The 14238-nt window shown below is 33.3% G+C and overlaps 2 protein-coding genes across 7 annotated transcripts; one reads left to right on the top strand and one right to left on the bottom strand.

Annotated features, from left to right (window-relative positions):
* Window positions 1-4185: 4185 nt before the first annotated feature.
* Window positions 4186-6050, top strand: LOC111406193 (myb family transcription factor PHL8-like). 2 transcript variants are annotated; one of them, XM_023035462.1, is made up of 6 exons: window positions 4186-4565; window positions 4657-4733; window positions 4826-4871; window positions 4967-5033; window positions 5125-5194; window positions 5292-6050. In XM_023035462.1, exons 1-6 carry the CDS (start codon window positions 4403-4405, stop codon window positions 5946-5948), a joined length of 1080 nt encoding a protein of 359 aa, XP_022891230.1. In that variant the 5' UTR covers window positions 4186-4402; the 3' UTR covers window positions 5949-6050. The 2 variants fall into 2 exon arrangements, with proteins under 2 accessions (XP_022891230.1, XP_022891229.1); XM_023035461.1 differs by having other exon boundaries at window positions 4188-4565; window positions 4826-4886.
* Window positions 5573-11974, bottom strand: LOC111406194 (E3 ubiquitin-protein ligase SIRP1). Of its 5 annotated transcripts, none has more exons than XR_002704955.1 (4): window positions 11162-11974; window positions 10006-10110; window positions 8154-8474; window positions 7189-8043 (listed from the first exon to the last, which is right to left on the bottom strand). XR_002704955.1 is itself a non-coding variant. In XM_023035464.1 (3 exons), the coding sequence occupies exons 1-3, from the start codon at window positions 11787-11789 to the stop codon at window positions 5663-5665; spliced, it is 765 nt and encodes a 254-aa protein (XP_022891232.1). In that variant the 5' UTR covers window positions 11790-11970; the 3' UTR covers window positions 5573-5662. The 5 variants fall into 5 exon arrangements, 3 of the variants coding, with proteins under 3 accessions (XP_022891232.1, XP_022891231.1, XP_022891233.1); XR_002704954.1 differs by having other exon boundaries at window positions 7189-8064; XM_023035464.1 differs by lacking the exons at window positions 7189-8043; window positions 8154-8474 and adding an exon at window positions 5573-5694 and having other exon boundaries at window positions 11162-11970.
* Between the last annotated feature and the right edge of the window lie 2264 nt (window positions 11975-14238).

A 14238-nucleotide genomic window follows, 5' to 3' on the forward strand; every position in this document is an offset into this window, starting at 1 on the left:
ACTGCCACTATACAGTAAAAACACGTATGAACTCATTTAATGTTTTTTGTCGTAATTAAGGACATCATATAACTTCTTTTTTTTTTTTTTTTTTTATATCTAAGTATCCCAGTTTATACTAGACTAAATCCTAGACCCCCAAGACCCTTGTCCCTAGAACTTTGGAGGGGGTAAATCGCGAATTATGTCTCAACTGGATCACAGGTTCCCCCACCGCCTACTTCCACAAGAAATCTTCCTTCAAAGTGATTGCTTCATACCAAATAAATCTGGCCGCAAGTTCCCACCAGGATTCGAACCTCCACCCTGCCGTTGAAAGCAAAACAATGTTGATTGATCCACCGGTTGAGCTGTGCCCCGAGGAGCCATCATATGACTTTAATATGATGGATGGTGGGGGACAAAGAATATTGGTGTACAAACTTAACACTAAAATATTTACGTGCTCATGCATAAAGTAACACATATCCTATGTACATATCCTATGTTACATCAGTTATCTCGTATATGCTATACAAAAAGATCTCAATGATGCCGGGAGATCTATTAAGCTAATTAAATTAGAATAATGTTATGTAACCGCACTAAAATTGAAATTTCAGTTTAAGTGACGTTAGATGATAAATTAAATAAAATGTGAAATTTTTAATTCCAGTTCTCGTTTAACACCACATCAATACCACCTAAGCTAGGGTTGCAACTCCAATAGAGTTCAATAGTATTACTCATTAAATTATTAGCATTTTCCTCTTCTCTTGTATTTGTGTCTTTCGTTATTGAGAACTCGTTAATCTAAGGACATGCTCAGTTAATTTTAAAAGTCAGTTGAATTTATTTTTAAATAAAGTTATGGTCATTTTTATTTATATGTTAAATTTATTACGAATTACATTAAAAGTAAATAATTACTTAATTTCTACTTAAAAACAAATTATATTCATTCTATGGCATAATTGTAAGTAAGCAAATTTATTAGTTACTTGGCCAAATATGCACTAAATTGTAAAATAAAAACTTATTAGTTAGTAAACTTAAAAATAAATGAATAGCATGACATTTTGAGTAATTATATTTAGAAAATATATACTTATATAAGTAATTTTATCTTTGGGAAGATAGTTATTAGCAAGGTCAAAATGTTAAATAAATTAAAATGCCATTATGACATTTTATGAAATGTCGTACTTATTTTCCTCCAAATAATGCAAATATATTTTTGTACATTAAATTAAATCACGAATATTTAAAAATTTACTAACTTCTGATATTTATTCTTCCAATAATATTTTTATTAATTAGCAAGAAGATTTAAATTATATTGTTGATCAAAGCAATAATTAGTGTTCATATATAATCATTCTTTTACTGTCAAATAACTAATTTTAGAAATAAATAAGGGGGAAAACTAAGGACATTAATGAGCAAGAATGAATATATTTTGAATTAAATATCGACAAATATGTTTAACCTAGGTAGATAAGACTCTTGATCGTATACCTCTTTTCTCTCGTCAATCATTCTAGTGATTATCTTGAATGAATACAGTTGCATTTTTTGTCGTTAATATATATATATATATATATATATATATATATATATATATTAACCTATTTATAATTATATGTATATCTAAACGTGATGAAAACCTGAGAAATTCTTTGTCAATAAGGAGACCGAGTGAATCTATGGAATTGAGATGGAAAATGCTTTGAAGATCAATGATTGTATGTTTATTCCATTAATCGAAATTCGTTGCTCGAAACCCAAAAAATTCGAGAGTTGATTGATGTGATCTTAAATGGCTTTTGAAGATTTGTTGTTTGCCACTCTCGATCTCCTTTTATTTTATGCTTTCCATTTTGGTTATAAAAAGGGAAAAAAATGCATCAATAATTCCTCGCATGTTGTTTTGAGTAGCGAGTTGTTTTGTAGCTGTAATTTGTAAAAATTCTTCTACATCTCATTAAGCCGAGCCCCATTATTTTCATCAAAATACATTTTTCAACAGTAAGTTGATCTCATTTCAACCATACATTTTTCATTAAAAAAATATTACACGTAAATTCAAACTTTTCTTTAATTTATAACCACATATTTTCCGTCAACACACTATTCAAATATGCATTTTTTGACAAGAATCAGACTCAAACAAGGGCTAAATGTCGTATCGCCTGAAACTCAAACAAGGGCTAAATGTCGTATCACCTTTGTATGCTGAATTTTGTTAATCTAATTTTTATTTCCCGAGTTAGTACCTAAAATTTTTAAATGTAGTGTCTGTGAAGGACATCACGTAACTAATTTAAAACATTTATATTTTAATAAATTTATTTTGTAATGGTAATGAAAGGTTTCCATCATAGTCGACTTAGCACATAATGAAATATGATATGTGTTTGTTTAAAAGTACTAAAACTAGATGTTACTCATATAGTATGATTGAAATATTTAATGTGCACATTATATTCATTTTGAAGTTGAAAAATTAAATTTTCGTAAATGATTAGGAAAGTAAAATATTCTATAAAAGATATCTATGTAGTTGTCAATTTTCTTTAGCTCTTTTTAATTGCTTGCTAGTTGGCTTCACTTTGGCATGGAAAAAGAAAAGGAAATGAATTAGTGTGAACCTTTTTGTCATTACATCTATGTCGGGTTTGTAAAAAGGAAAAAGAGAGATTCTACTCCAAATAATAAAAATTATTTTCTATTGTTTATCTTGTCAAGAAATCTAATGTGAAATCTTGTTTGTAGTCAATATGATTCAATGGAAAAGGAATAATTTTCATATTTTAAGCCTGGACCTAGTCAATGGATTGAACCCTTGTTACACGAAACAAGGAAAGTTTTAAAATAATTGAATGAATCGTGCACATAAATTCCACTTTTTCAGTTCCTATTTGTATACCATTATTTCAAAACTCTTTTTTTAAAAAATTAATTTTCAAGCACACACACTCACAGTGAAATATTTTATAGTAAATCCAAAACTTTCTTTTTTCACTTTTTAACCGTATATTTTTCAAAAATTCAGTATTCCAAAATTCATTTTCTCATTTAATTTAATGTTAAACAAATAATTTCAATTTGTTCAATCGAGTTACTTATATTGGTGTAGCAATAATGAACCTAAACTTTAGACTATTATAATTTGATCATTTCATATGAAATTTAGCCCCTATTTGGCCACCATTTTTTCAAATTAAAATGAGTGGAATAATTTTTTTTTTTTTTTTTTGGAAGAATGAATGATTGAAAAAGAAGGAAAAATTTTCAATTTACGTGTAATATTATTTTATAAAAGATTGTGTAACTGAGAATAAAAAAGAGAAAAATGAAATTTAATTTAATGGGGACCAAACGGAATATTAATTTCAATCTAGTCACTTCAAATTGACAAACCAAAATCTGATATTGATACTGAATAATGAACAAAAATAGGATATGACCATAAATCATCAATTTGCACTACTTTTTAAAGCTAATGAATTATGATTAACTTAACTGAAATTATTTACAAATTCATATTCCAATTCAGTTAATCCCATAATTTTATACCCTATCAATAATTTCTTGATTCATTCATCAAAATAAAATAAAACGAAATTTACCTCCCATCCACACCTCACAAATAAAGGAAGAGAGAGATACTAATTATGTGTATCCCTTTCAATCACATGAAAAGAAATATCCATTAAAGCATAAAGCATTGTCATCATTAAAATTTTCCATGAAAGCTTCTCTAGAGTTTTAGAAAAAGTTCGCAGCCATTATTCAAAATGGTGGGGACAGGAATTTCTCCCTTATTCATATAGGTCCGTATTTCAAAAAATTAAAAAAAAAAAAAATTAAGCATAATAATCGGCCCAAGTGCTATTTTTACCGAAGTCTTTGTTACTTCAGGTTTTTTAACTGAAATATACGAATCTGCAATATTAGTACCCGCTCTTCAATCCGAGCAGTTAATAATGCATGTAAGTATGATGTAATTCAACTGTGTGTGGTGTATTACGATACTTGTATCTCTGTGCATGCATATGTAGAGAGAGGAGATGGGGGGTTATAGAAAACAAACCATAGACTTTTCTTCACTCTCTTCTTTTCAGACTCAATTTTTTGCTGCATGAAAGATTCTCTCCATCCCTTCAAGTCAAAGAAAAAAGAAAAGAATAAGAAAAGAAAATTGGAAATTTGAATAAAGGAAACGTGAAATGGTAGAAAGGAAAGGAGCAACAGCTCATGGCATATATTCCCCCAACATAACCCCACTTATGTTTCCTGATATGGAGTGAGAACGCAGGATACACCTACCCAACAACTCCACAGTTATAAAGAGAATAATATCTGCCACATATTTGAGCAAAAAAAAAAAAAAACTCAAAGTGAGTAAAGACCATTTCTTATGCTTCAATCTTCTCACACAAAACAAGAAATTACCCTTCAGAACGTTCGTAATAAAGATATGAGCTTGGTGTTATCCAGTGATGCGAAACCAAGATTGAAATGGACTCAAGAACTGCATAAAATATTTGTTGATGCAGTTAATCAACTTGGGGGTGCAAATAGTTGAGTATAGAAATTTCTGATTCAGTTGAATTTATCTGTGTAAATTTGGTCTTTATGTATTCTGATACTAGTTGTGAGTCTTCAATGCAGAGGCTACACCAAAATCTTTAATGAGGGTGATGGGCGTTAACGGACTAACTTTGTACCACCTCAAGAGCCATTTACAGGTAATGTTCTTGTTTATATACGACAACATTCTATGTTCTTGCACGTTTTACTCAGAAGGATTTTGATGGAGGTAAATTGTACTTTGTTGCAGAAATATAGGATCGGAAAGAATAAACCATCACAATCCTATTATGAGGGTAATGAACAAGAAAGTAAGCAGCATTATCTTACATTACAATATCATGAAGAAGTATAAATGAAGGAAACTAAACGAAAATGTCTTTCGATGCAGACTACAAAGATAATCAGAGTCCCTTCACTAGCAAGAACTGTGATGGAGAGCACAATCAGATTAATGAGTAATAGTTTTTATAAATAGTTTCCAAGAGTACTGGATAACTTAAGAATGGATGAAGGAATTTTCACTTATTTAGGGTTGTGTTTTATTAGGAGTTTGCAGATAGCTCAGGCTCTACAAGTGCAAATGGAGGTGCAGAGGAAAATTCACGAACAAATTGAGGTAAAACATGTATTAAATTGTTCGATTACCCAATCTCGATTGTCAGTGAAAAAGACACAATCTGATTAAGCAGGATTTTCTTCTGTGCATATTCCAGGTGCAAAGACATTTGCAACTGAGAATTAAAGCACAAGGAAAGTACTTACAAAATGTCTTGAAGAAAGCACAGGAAACACTAGCTGAATATAGTGCTACCTCCACAGAAGTCGAACAAGCAAAAGCTGAGCTTTCTCAATTAGTTGCAATGGTTGACATCGGGTGTCCAAGTCCTTCAGTGTCCATTTTGACAGAGAGTGAAGGCTTACTTTTAAAAGATGCAAACCATTTACCAAGACATACCAGATGCTCGCTCGAGAGTTCCTTGACATCGTCTGAGAGCTCAGGTAGAGAGGAAGAAACTCGTCCAATGCTTGACTTTGATGACAATGAGAAGAATAAAGTTTCCGAAACCTGTAATAGGAAGAGGAATTACGTTGTGCTCCCACTGATGGAAATGCATCCTGCAGAAAAGAGTGGATTAGAGAGTCCAGTTAGCGATATGAAAAGGAACAGAAGTAATATATATGATGGTCATTCTATTGTACAACCATCAGGAAAAAGATCAGAAGGGGACAGAAGTCATGAGCAATTGATAAAGTTTGGATCATTGGAGACCTTTGATTTGAACAGTAGAGGCCTGACAGAGTTTAATTCAGGTCCAAAAGAAATAGACTTGAACTGCAATGCAGTTGAGCAATTTACTGAAAATCTTTAGTGTATAGAAACAGTATTAATTGGCACAGACTGTACATTGTTTCATGTATGGACACATTGAACTTTTCTGAAGTATATCCATAACTAAAGATGCTATACATCATGTGCACAATCTTGAACTTTGTCATCCAATTACCAACAGAAATCTGTAGAGCCCAAAGTCTCTCTTGTTGCCCACAACAGAGACATCTAAAGTAACCCGCACAAAGAATTATTATAACTGAAGTTTGAAGGTTCAATCACAACATGATTTGGGTAATCAGAGTTTGGTAGAATATCCTTACAAGTAGCTCAAGTGTTTCATCCAATAACTGGATATAGTGGCATCATATCTGCAGATGTCAAGATCTGGTGCTCAAAACTTCGGTCAATAGGAAAATTGATTGTAGAGAAACCCAATGAAGACCTACTAAAATTCAGCTTCAATTTTATTTAAAAAAAAAAAAAAAGTAATTTAGATTCCATTTGTTTTGATGTCATTAGATTTATTAGAAGCTTAAACATTTTACATACTTCTTGTACTGACTTCAGTCTCTCTTCCAAGAGTTGGAATTGATCAAATATTAGTTCACTTCGATAAGTAACAATACTACATCAAAACAAATTTATACTTCTACGACATGCCACATTGAATCGAGTCAACAGTATCTTTCTAGTTTGACCATGCTTAGATATCTGTCCAATAAATCCTTCTAGTTGCACAACCATCTTCTCCATTTTCAGAATCCCCTATATACTACATTAAGTGACGGCAAGGCTGACCTAGTACTGCAGGTAACTGCTATACTATCATATTAATTTACGGATAAGCATGCACGAGAAACGACTTTTTTATATAAACACTCACTGTGTTATAAATCTTGCAATAGAGAAAGACCTTTGTAACTCTACTCTGTTAAAGAAACTGGCAAGTTCTGCACACTTTACAACTCGATTTAATACTTGATTAATCAAGGACTTAGTGAATCATCTGTGTAAATCACATTGGCAAAGAATAGTGCCTATACTTTCACCAACACCACCTAGATTTCTTTGCTTCAGTAGTATCAGCTTCTCCTTATCTGTTCTAAAAATACAATTTAAAGAGAGTTATCAGAAATATTTACCATGGAACTTAGTGCAAATAAATTTTCTTTAACTCGAGCTTTACGTTCTCCATGAAATCATTTCATTCAATATTTTTGTTTGCTATCATCGAACTTTAAGAATACAAGTAGCATCAGATATTCCGTGGGCAATAATCATAAATATTTAAGCTTATCTTAAACCAGGAAGCAATCTTCACCTTTGATTAAAAACATGTTCAACTTGCACCTCAATGGTGTATTAAAGACACATATATAAATGTATTTTTCTCCTTTAATAGCTTCACTTAGCATTCGCGAAGGGGATAAGTCTCCAGAAAATGTGATGAGGACATGCAGCTTATTTATTTTAATGACATTCAGTTTATTTATTTCATTTTAGTTGGACTTTTATTTTATTTATTTTAGTTGGGTTATTTTTATGAACTTGTGTAATGGGCCTGACCCTTTCTCTTTAGGGTTTATTTTGTTATTTAAATCTCTTTTATCATTTAATGGAGACAGTTGATGAATAAATAAAATTATTGGTGGCTTGTGACAACTTTCTCTCTTCTTCCTACCTATTTTCTACAAATTCTTCTTCTACCCCATTCTTCCCTCAATTTCCTCTTCCCCATAGATTCGTTATCACTTTCAATTAATTGTCCCGTTGGTGCTGCATAAAAATGCTTCAGGCACCGCTTTTAGTTTGTGGTTTTGACAAGTTGGAAAACATAAATCCCTAAAAGTTTAATTAATGTGACCACTTGTTGGTTTTTGGTAAATATCACAATTTTTTGCAAGACAAGAACAATAAAATCAATGATTTCTGCATCGTCTGCAACACAAATTCCTGCACCCGCTTCTCATATTTCCTGTTTGTATGCAGCCACGAGAGGCATCACATAGTATCTCTTCGCATCAATTGTTCTTTCTCACAGTAATTAATGCCTTTGTTCGCTGCACGGGAAGCCTGTCAAGGGTCTATGCAACATTTGCGCACACAATTCTTTTCCAAAAAGTTGATTCAACCTGAAATTGTTTCCACATTACCTGATTATCAATGAATGATTTGGTAAAAAGACGGAATACCTTGAAATCTGACCATTTTTTAATACGATTTCAATGAAATATATGCTTACATGGCATTTCTTTAGCCATTTGCACAGCCTCCCACTGTAAGCATATCCGACACTCTTCATTACCGACAATTTCCACACTCAGCATGGCCTCAATGGTGTCTGACCATCCTTATTCAAGAACATGTCTCTAAACAAAAAATACAAGCCTCTACACTGCCTTCTATTAAAACCATGCCTTGAGTTTGAGGGTCTCTGAGGATGACTCTGTCATGTGACTCGTGCAGGGTTGCTGGCTTTTGGAATTCTGGTGGGATTGTGGAATCTTGGAGCGGGTAGGTGGTAGTGTTTCAGCCAGTAACTGGAAACTGTCAATTATCATATCTGTTGACATCAAAAATCCGGTACTCAGAACTTCGTTTAATAGGAAAGTTGACGATGGTGAGGACCTACTAAAATTAGACGTCTACTTCATAAATATGGACAGTAATTAGATTTATTTGTTTTGATGTTAGTAGATAAATTTGTTAGTTTGATGCGAATAGATTTAACAGAAGCTTAAATCTAGTACATACTTGTACCCTGTTCAATCTCTCTTCCATCTACTGGAATTGTGAAATGTTAGCTCACTTTCATATGTCACAGGGCCACATCATATCACATCAAATTGAGTCAAGAGTATTGTTCTACTCTGATGATGCTTAGATATCTGGCTAACGGATCGTTTCATTTGCACAGCCATCTTCTCTATTTACGGAAATTCTATGTTAATGATGGGCCTCCTATACGATTGACTTATTCTAGAAGAATTCAGAAGTAGGAGCTGTTGGAGGGAAAAATAACAGAAGTTGTTATAGTGGAGGTGACAAGGCAGAGTTGGTTAGAACAGGTATTATTAATAGAAAGAGGAGGAATAGACGAGGCAGGCAAATATTGAGAGAGTGGAGTGTTGTATTCATTTCTAAATTCTGTAATTCTCAGCATTTCAATTCAATCAATTACCCCTTTCGAATTCAGTTTTCTTCTAAGAGCTTTATCGGTTAAATGACAGCAAGGCAAGACCTACGATCATGGATCGCCGCTATAAAATTACAGCAAATTTACTAGCAAATTAATTGAATAATGAACATGCAATAGAAACTACTTTTTGGATTTAAAGCTATAAGTTATCAGTTTAGCAGTAAAGAATGGCCTTTGCAACTCTACTGAGTTTAGAAAACTGACAAGTGCTGAGCACTGTACAACTCAAATTATTCGATTTATGGATCATCTGTACAACGTGGACCGAAGGATGGTGGTTATACTTTCACAAACACCACCTGCTTGCCATATAACTTATAGGTTTCTTTGCTTCGGTCCTTTCTGCTTCTCCTTGTAGTTCTAAGAGTACAATTTTATAGAAAGTAATCAGATTATATTTACCATGGAATTTGGTGCAAAGTAATGCTCTTAAAGTGCTGGCTTTACATTCTCCATGAAATTATTTACTTAAATATTTTTTTCCCATCATTGAACTTTATGAATACTAGTATCAGATACTCCTTGGATAATAATCATAACAGAATTTCAACAGCAGCATCTGTTGAAATTCTGGCAGCAATTCCTCTGCACAAGGGGAATTACAGTAATCATAAATATGAAAGATTATCTTAAACTAGCAAGCAAAATTCGCCTTCTATTAATAATTCGACTTTCACCTCAAATGGTGTATTGAAGACACATAAATATACTCTCTTCCTTTCTATTTTCTAATAGCTTAATCTTTTTGACAAGTTAGATTAATATATATCCCTGAAGCATCTAACAAACATGAACAATTTAACATACAAGAAGAGGATTAAAAACTAGTCAGTTCTTGGCAAAAATCACAATTACTTGAAAACAAGAACAATTGAAATAGTGATTTCTACATCACCTACAATACAATGTTCCTGTTTGTTTGCAGCCACCAAACCCATCCACGAGATGCCCGCCAGCTCTCCATAATGACTGTTCTCTTGCATGCTAATGCCTTTGTTTGCTGCACAGGAAGCATGTCAAGGGTCTACTCAACATTTGCACAAAGATTTTTTTCCAAAATGATTATTAAATCAGAAAATCGCTTCCGCATTAGTTAAAAGGTGGAATACCGTGAATGAATAAAGCTGGAAGTCCGTCTTATTGGATTTAAAGATTCATCTATAATGACAAAGGTTTCTAAATCTGAATCAATCGATAGATAAGAGATGAAATTCATAACACTATTATCAAACATATAGTGACATGATTTAGATAAGTTTGCCAAATACTCGCAGCAATAACAGACATAACCATCTATTGCTCCAGCAAGATTTTTTCACATGGAAAGTCATAACTCACCTAGAAACCTACATCAATTCTAACATACAGTACTTTTTTATTTGAGGACATGTACATATAGAGCTAACAGAGTCGGTGGATGGTCTCCTTCAGAGGTTTTTCGAACTCATCTTCCTACTTCTCATTCAGTGCCATTTGCAGATGGACTCTCCTTTCTTATCTTAATAAAGAGATTTCCACCAAAAAGAGTGAAGAATATGAATCAAGATAAATTTAACCAAATATTAAGAAAGAGACACGAGTTTGGTTCTAGAAAGTATATAAAAGTATATATAAGTAATATTTTTTACATTCCATATCACTTCGACATAAATAAATGAACTTCATCCTGAAAATACCTCGTTGATATCAATATTAAGCAGCTCAACAATGGCTGATAACATGGGAAAAGAAGTAGAATTAGAAAGTGTTGGTGTATTTGCAGCAATATGCTCAATGTTCAGTCAATTATAATATTTACCATAAACCATAAATTTGATAGCATTTGGCCAATAATCATTATCAAATTCTGAAGTCCCTAATCATCCTTTCAATCCATATTGCACATATGAAACATAAGATATACCAGAAAAGAATAACAAACAACTGCTAAACAACACAAAATTTATTCATTGATGGTATATGTACATGTCATCCCCACTGGGTTGGGGAAAAAAAATCTTACAAAATGTTTTGAGCATCAATTTCTTGATGACTGGAAGTAAAATCATTACCCTCACTATGAACAATCTGATTGTTTTCCCCATTTCTCGTGTCACGATTAAACGTAAAGCTCACCCAAATCTCTCTACGGCCTCTGTTATTTTCACCATTACTTTTCGCATTCACATCATCATCATCATCAACAGGCATTTTATACCTACAAATCGGGCAAGACCCATGAATTTCCAACCATTTTTTAATACAATTCCCATGAAACCTATGCTTACAAGGCATTTCTTTAGCCATTTGTCCAGCCTCCCACTCCTCTAAGCATATTACACACTCTTCATTATTTTCATTACCAACAATTTCCACACTCCGCAAGGCCTCAATGGATGCTTTTGAGGCAGGCGGTTGACCATCCTTGTTCAAGAACATGTCTCTAAGCAAAGAATCCAAGCCTGACCCACTGGCTTCAATTACAACCATGCCTTGTGTTAGAGGGTTTACGAGGATAACCCTGTCAGGTGGGGTGGCTTGATTTTGGGATTCTTGAGGTGGGTTTGTGGAATTTTGAAGTGGGAAGGTGGTGTTTAAGCCCAGCATGAAGGGTAAAAACAGAGAGAGGTCTCTGTTTCTTGAATTTATTAAGCCATCAATCAAAGATGACCGCTCAGTGTACTCTGTTTCTGATGCCATGTTTATGTTCAAGAATTCAGAGATATGGGAAGGACTGACTCTTGATTATGAGAGGAAATATAAAGGAGTAAAACAATGGACTTTTGTAGCAGATGCGATCGGATTTCAAGGAGAAGTTGGGGTGTCAACTGTCAAGAAGAAGAATGTAGAAAGATCTGGAATCATGCGCATATCTAATCTAATCAATTAGTTGGTGCTTATCTACTGGTGCAGTCTTTTCAGGTAGGAGGAGATTTTTTTTTCCTGTGGTTTGAATTTGGTATCTGTGGATTCAGTATGTTTACAGTGGGCTGCACTGCGACAATTTGCAAGCAATCGAGCTGGGCATACAGGGGTTGGGATCACTGGGAGTTACAGGGTGAGGTGGCCAGCATTAAAAAGAAGAATAAAGCTGCTCATCCGAAGATTAAATTTCGGGATTGAATCCACGCCACCTCGACCCCTGATTTGATGGTGGCTGGTCCCATGTGATGCAAGATCGAGGGCCGAGAAGCCAAACCCGACATTTAATCCTGGATTGTATAGCAGAGTTGTAAAAAGAAAATGAAAAAGGGAAGAAATAATGAAATGAAACTGAACACCATCATCAACTCATTTTATCCAATATTGAAACCCTCCGAAACTGACGACCGAAGCCCTCACTTGTAGCCAATTTAGCCGTCATACTACTCACCATCTCCAGCCACTGTCAAACAACTAAACCACAAATCTCTTTCAATCTCTTTAGTCCCTGTTTAATTTTCATTACATTATATTACATTACATTCTATTTTTCTCTCTCCTATTTTCAACCACACAATCTTCCATAAAATAATATTACACGTAAATCGAAAATTTTTCTTTCTCTTTCAACCACTCATTTTTCAAAAAACACTATTCTATACATTAAATTTTCCCCGTAATGGGGGCCAAACAGGGGCTAACCGCCCAAAAGAAAATCGAAAATCAGCTAAACATATTTCTGCTAACGGTGGCTGTGAAATTAGATTTGCCCTCTTAATTATTACCATTTTACAAGATAAATAGAACAAGCATTGATTTGGTTGCCGTCCACATTTGGCATGAATCATCAGAATGAATGAAAAGAAATAGCTAAACATAAATGAACACGGGCCGCCTTCATTCGTATTTGAAAACATTGTCATCTATTGACTACTAAAAACAAGACATTGTCCTTAAACAAAGCATTAAAACAAGCGAATGCTCCTACTTGATAAAATTAACTTCATAGTTGTAGTCGCTACATGCCCAGCTATTTACTCAGGGTGAGGTTTTTGCCTTCAGTTGTGATGAAGCTTTCTCCATGACTTACATCTCCTTGCATTCCAGTAACATAAAAAGTGTTACAAACTACAATCAGCTCACACATATAAATAGAACGAGCATTTTGTTACTAGAACATTGGTGAAAACAGGAATCAGCTCACACATTATAATAAATAGCATGTTTATTCACAAATCCTTTAATACACATATCTTGCAAAGCAATAGAGAATCAAAAATAAATAATGCAATACTCTAAAGTAAACGTGAATGGCGTGTCTCAAGTGGGCCTTGCCAATGTAAAATTGCCGTATAAAATACCAGTGAACAAGGCCCTACACATATAGATTTATTCATTTGTAATAATGGAAATTGGAAGAATTAATCTATTTGCACAAATTGATGACAGTGTTGTGTGTTGTCAAAAAACTAGTGGCTGCAAAAACAAATAGATGTGAAAACTGTCGAATGAGTGAATGTTATGTGACATGTTGTCAACTATGTTATAAATCATGATTGTACACCAAGCATGATTAAAATTGAAAAGATGACATGTTTAGGGACAGAGAATCTGAGAAGTTCACCATTAAATTTACAGCATGTGGCATTATTCTTATTTATATGCCTGAATTGAAACAAGCTGTAATTTTTCAATTACAAATGGTTTATATAAAAAATCAATTATGTATGTCTATCACTAATCACAGATTTATTTATCAATAGATGATATGACAAGATTTGATTGGATCAAATTCTCATGAACCAAATAAAAAGAAAAACTCGCCCACTTTCTTTTTAATACATCATTAATCTGTAAAAAATTATGTAAATGGTGATGTACAACAAGTATTTTTCATAAAAAGTCATGTTGTTTTAAAACGGATGTGACTATTTAAAAATGTGCATGATTAAAGCCATTGTTGGGTTTTGAGACACAATGAATCTCAGTCAATGGTGAATTGATTACCAACAATCAAGCAAAGACTTGACTCTAAAACAACGTGGACCATTGGAAGTAGATTCAGAAATTAAAGCTACTCACAGCTCATATATATTTACCTATTGAATAGTTTTGAATCTTGGCCCCATTTAACCCTTTTATTGGTTAAACTAAAGACTAACATATCCTATATATATGTTGCTGACCCAGCCATTTTTTGTGTGATTTGTATAAATTAGAGAGAAAA

Source organism: Olea europaea, chromosome 12 (genome assembly GCF_002742605.1).
Source record: "Olea europaea var. sylvestris chromosome 12, O_europaea_v1, whole genome shotgun sequence".
Taxonomy (NCBI): domain Eukaryota; kingdom Viridiplantae; phylum Streptophyta; class Magnoliopsida; order Lamiales; family Oleaceae; genus Olea; species Olea europaea.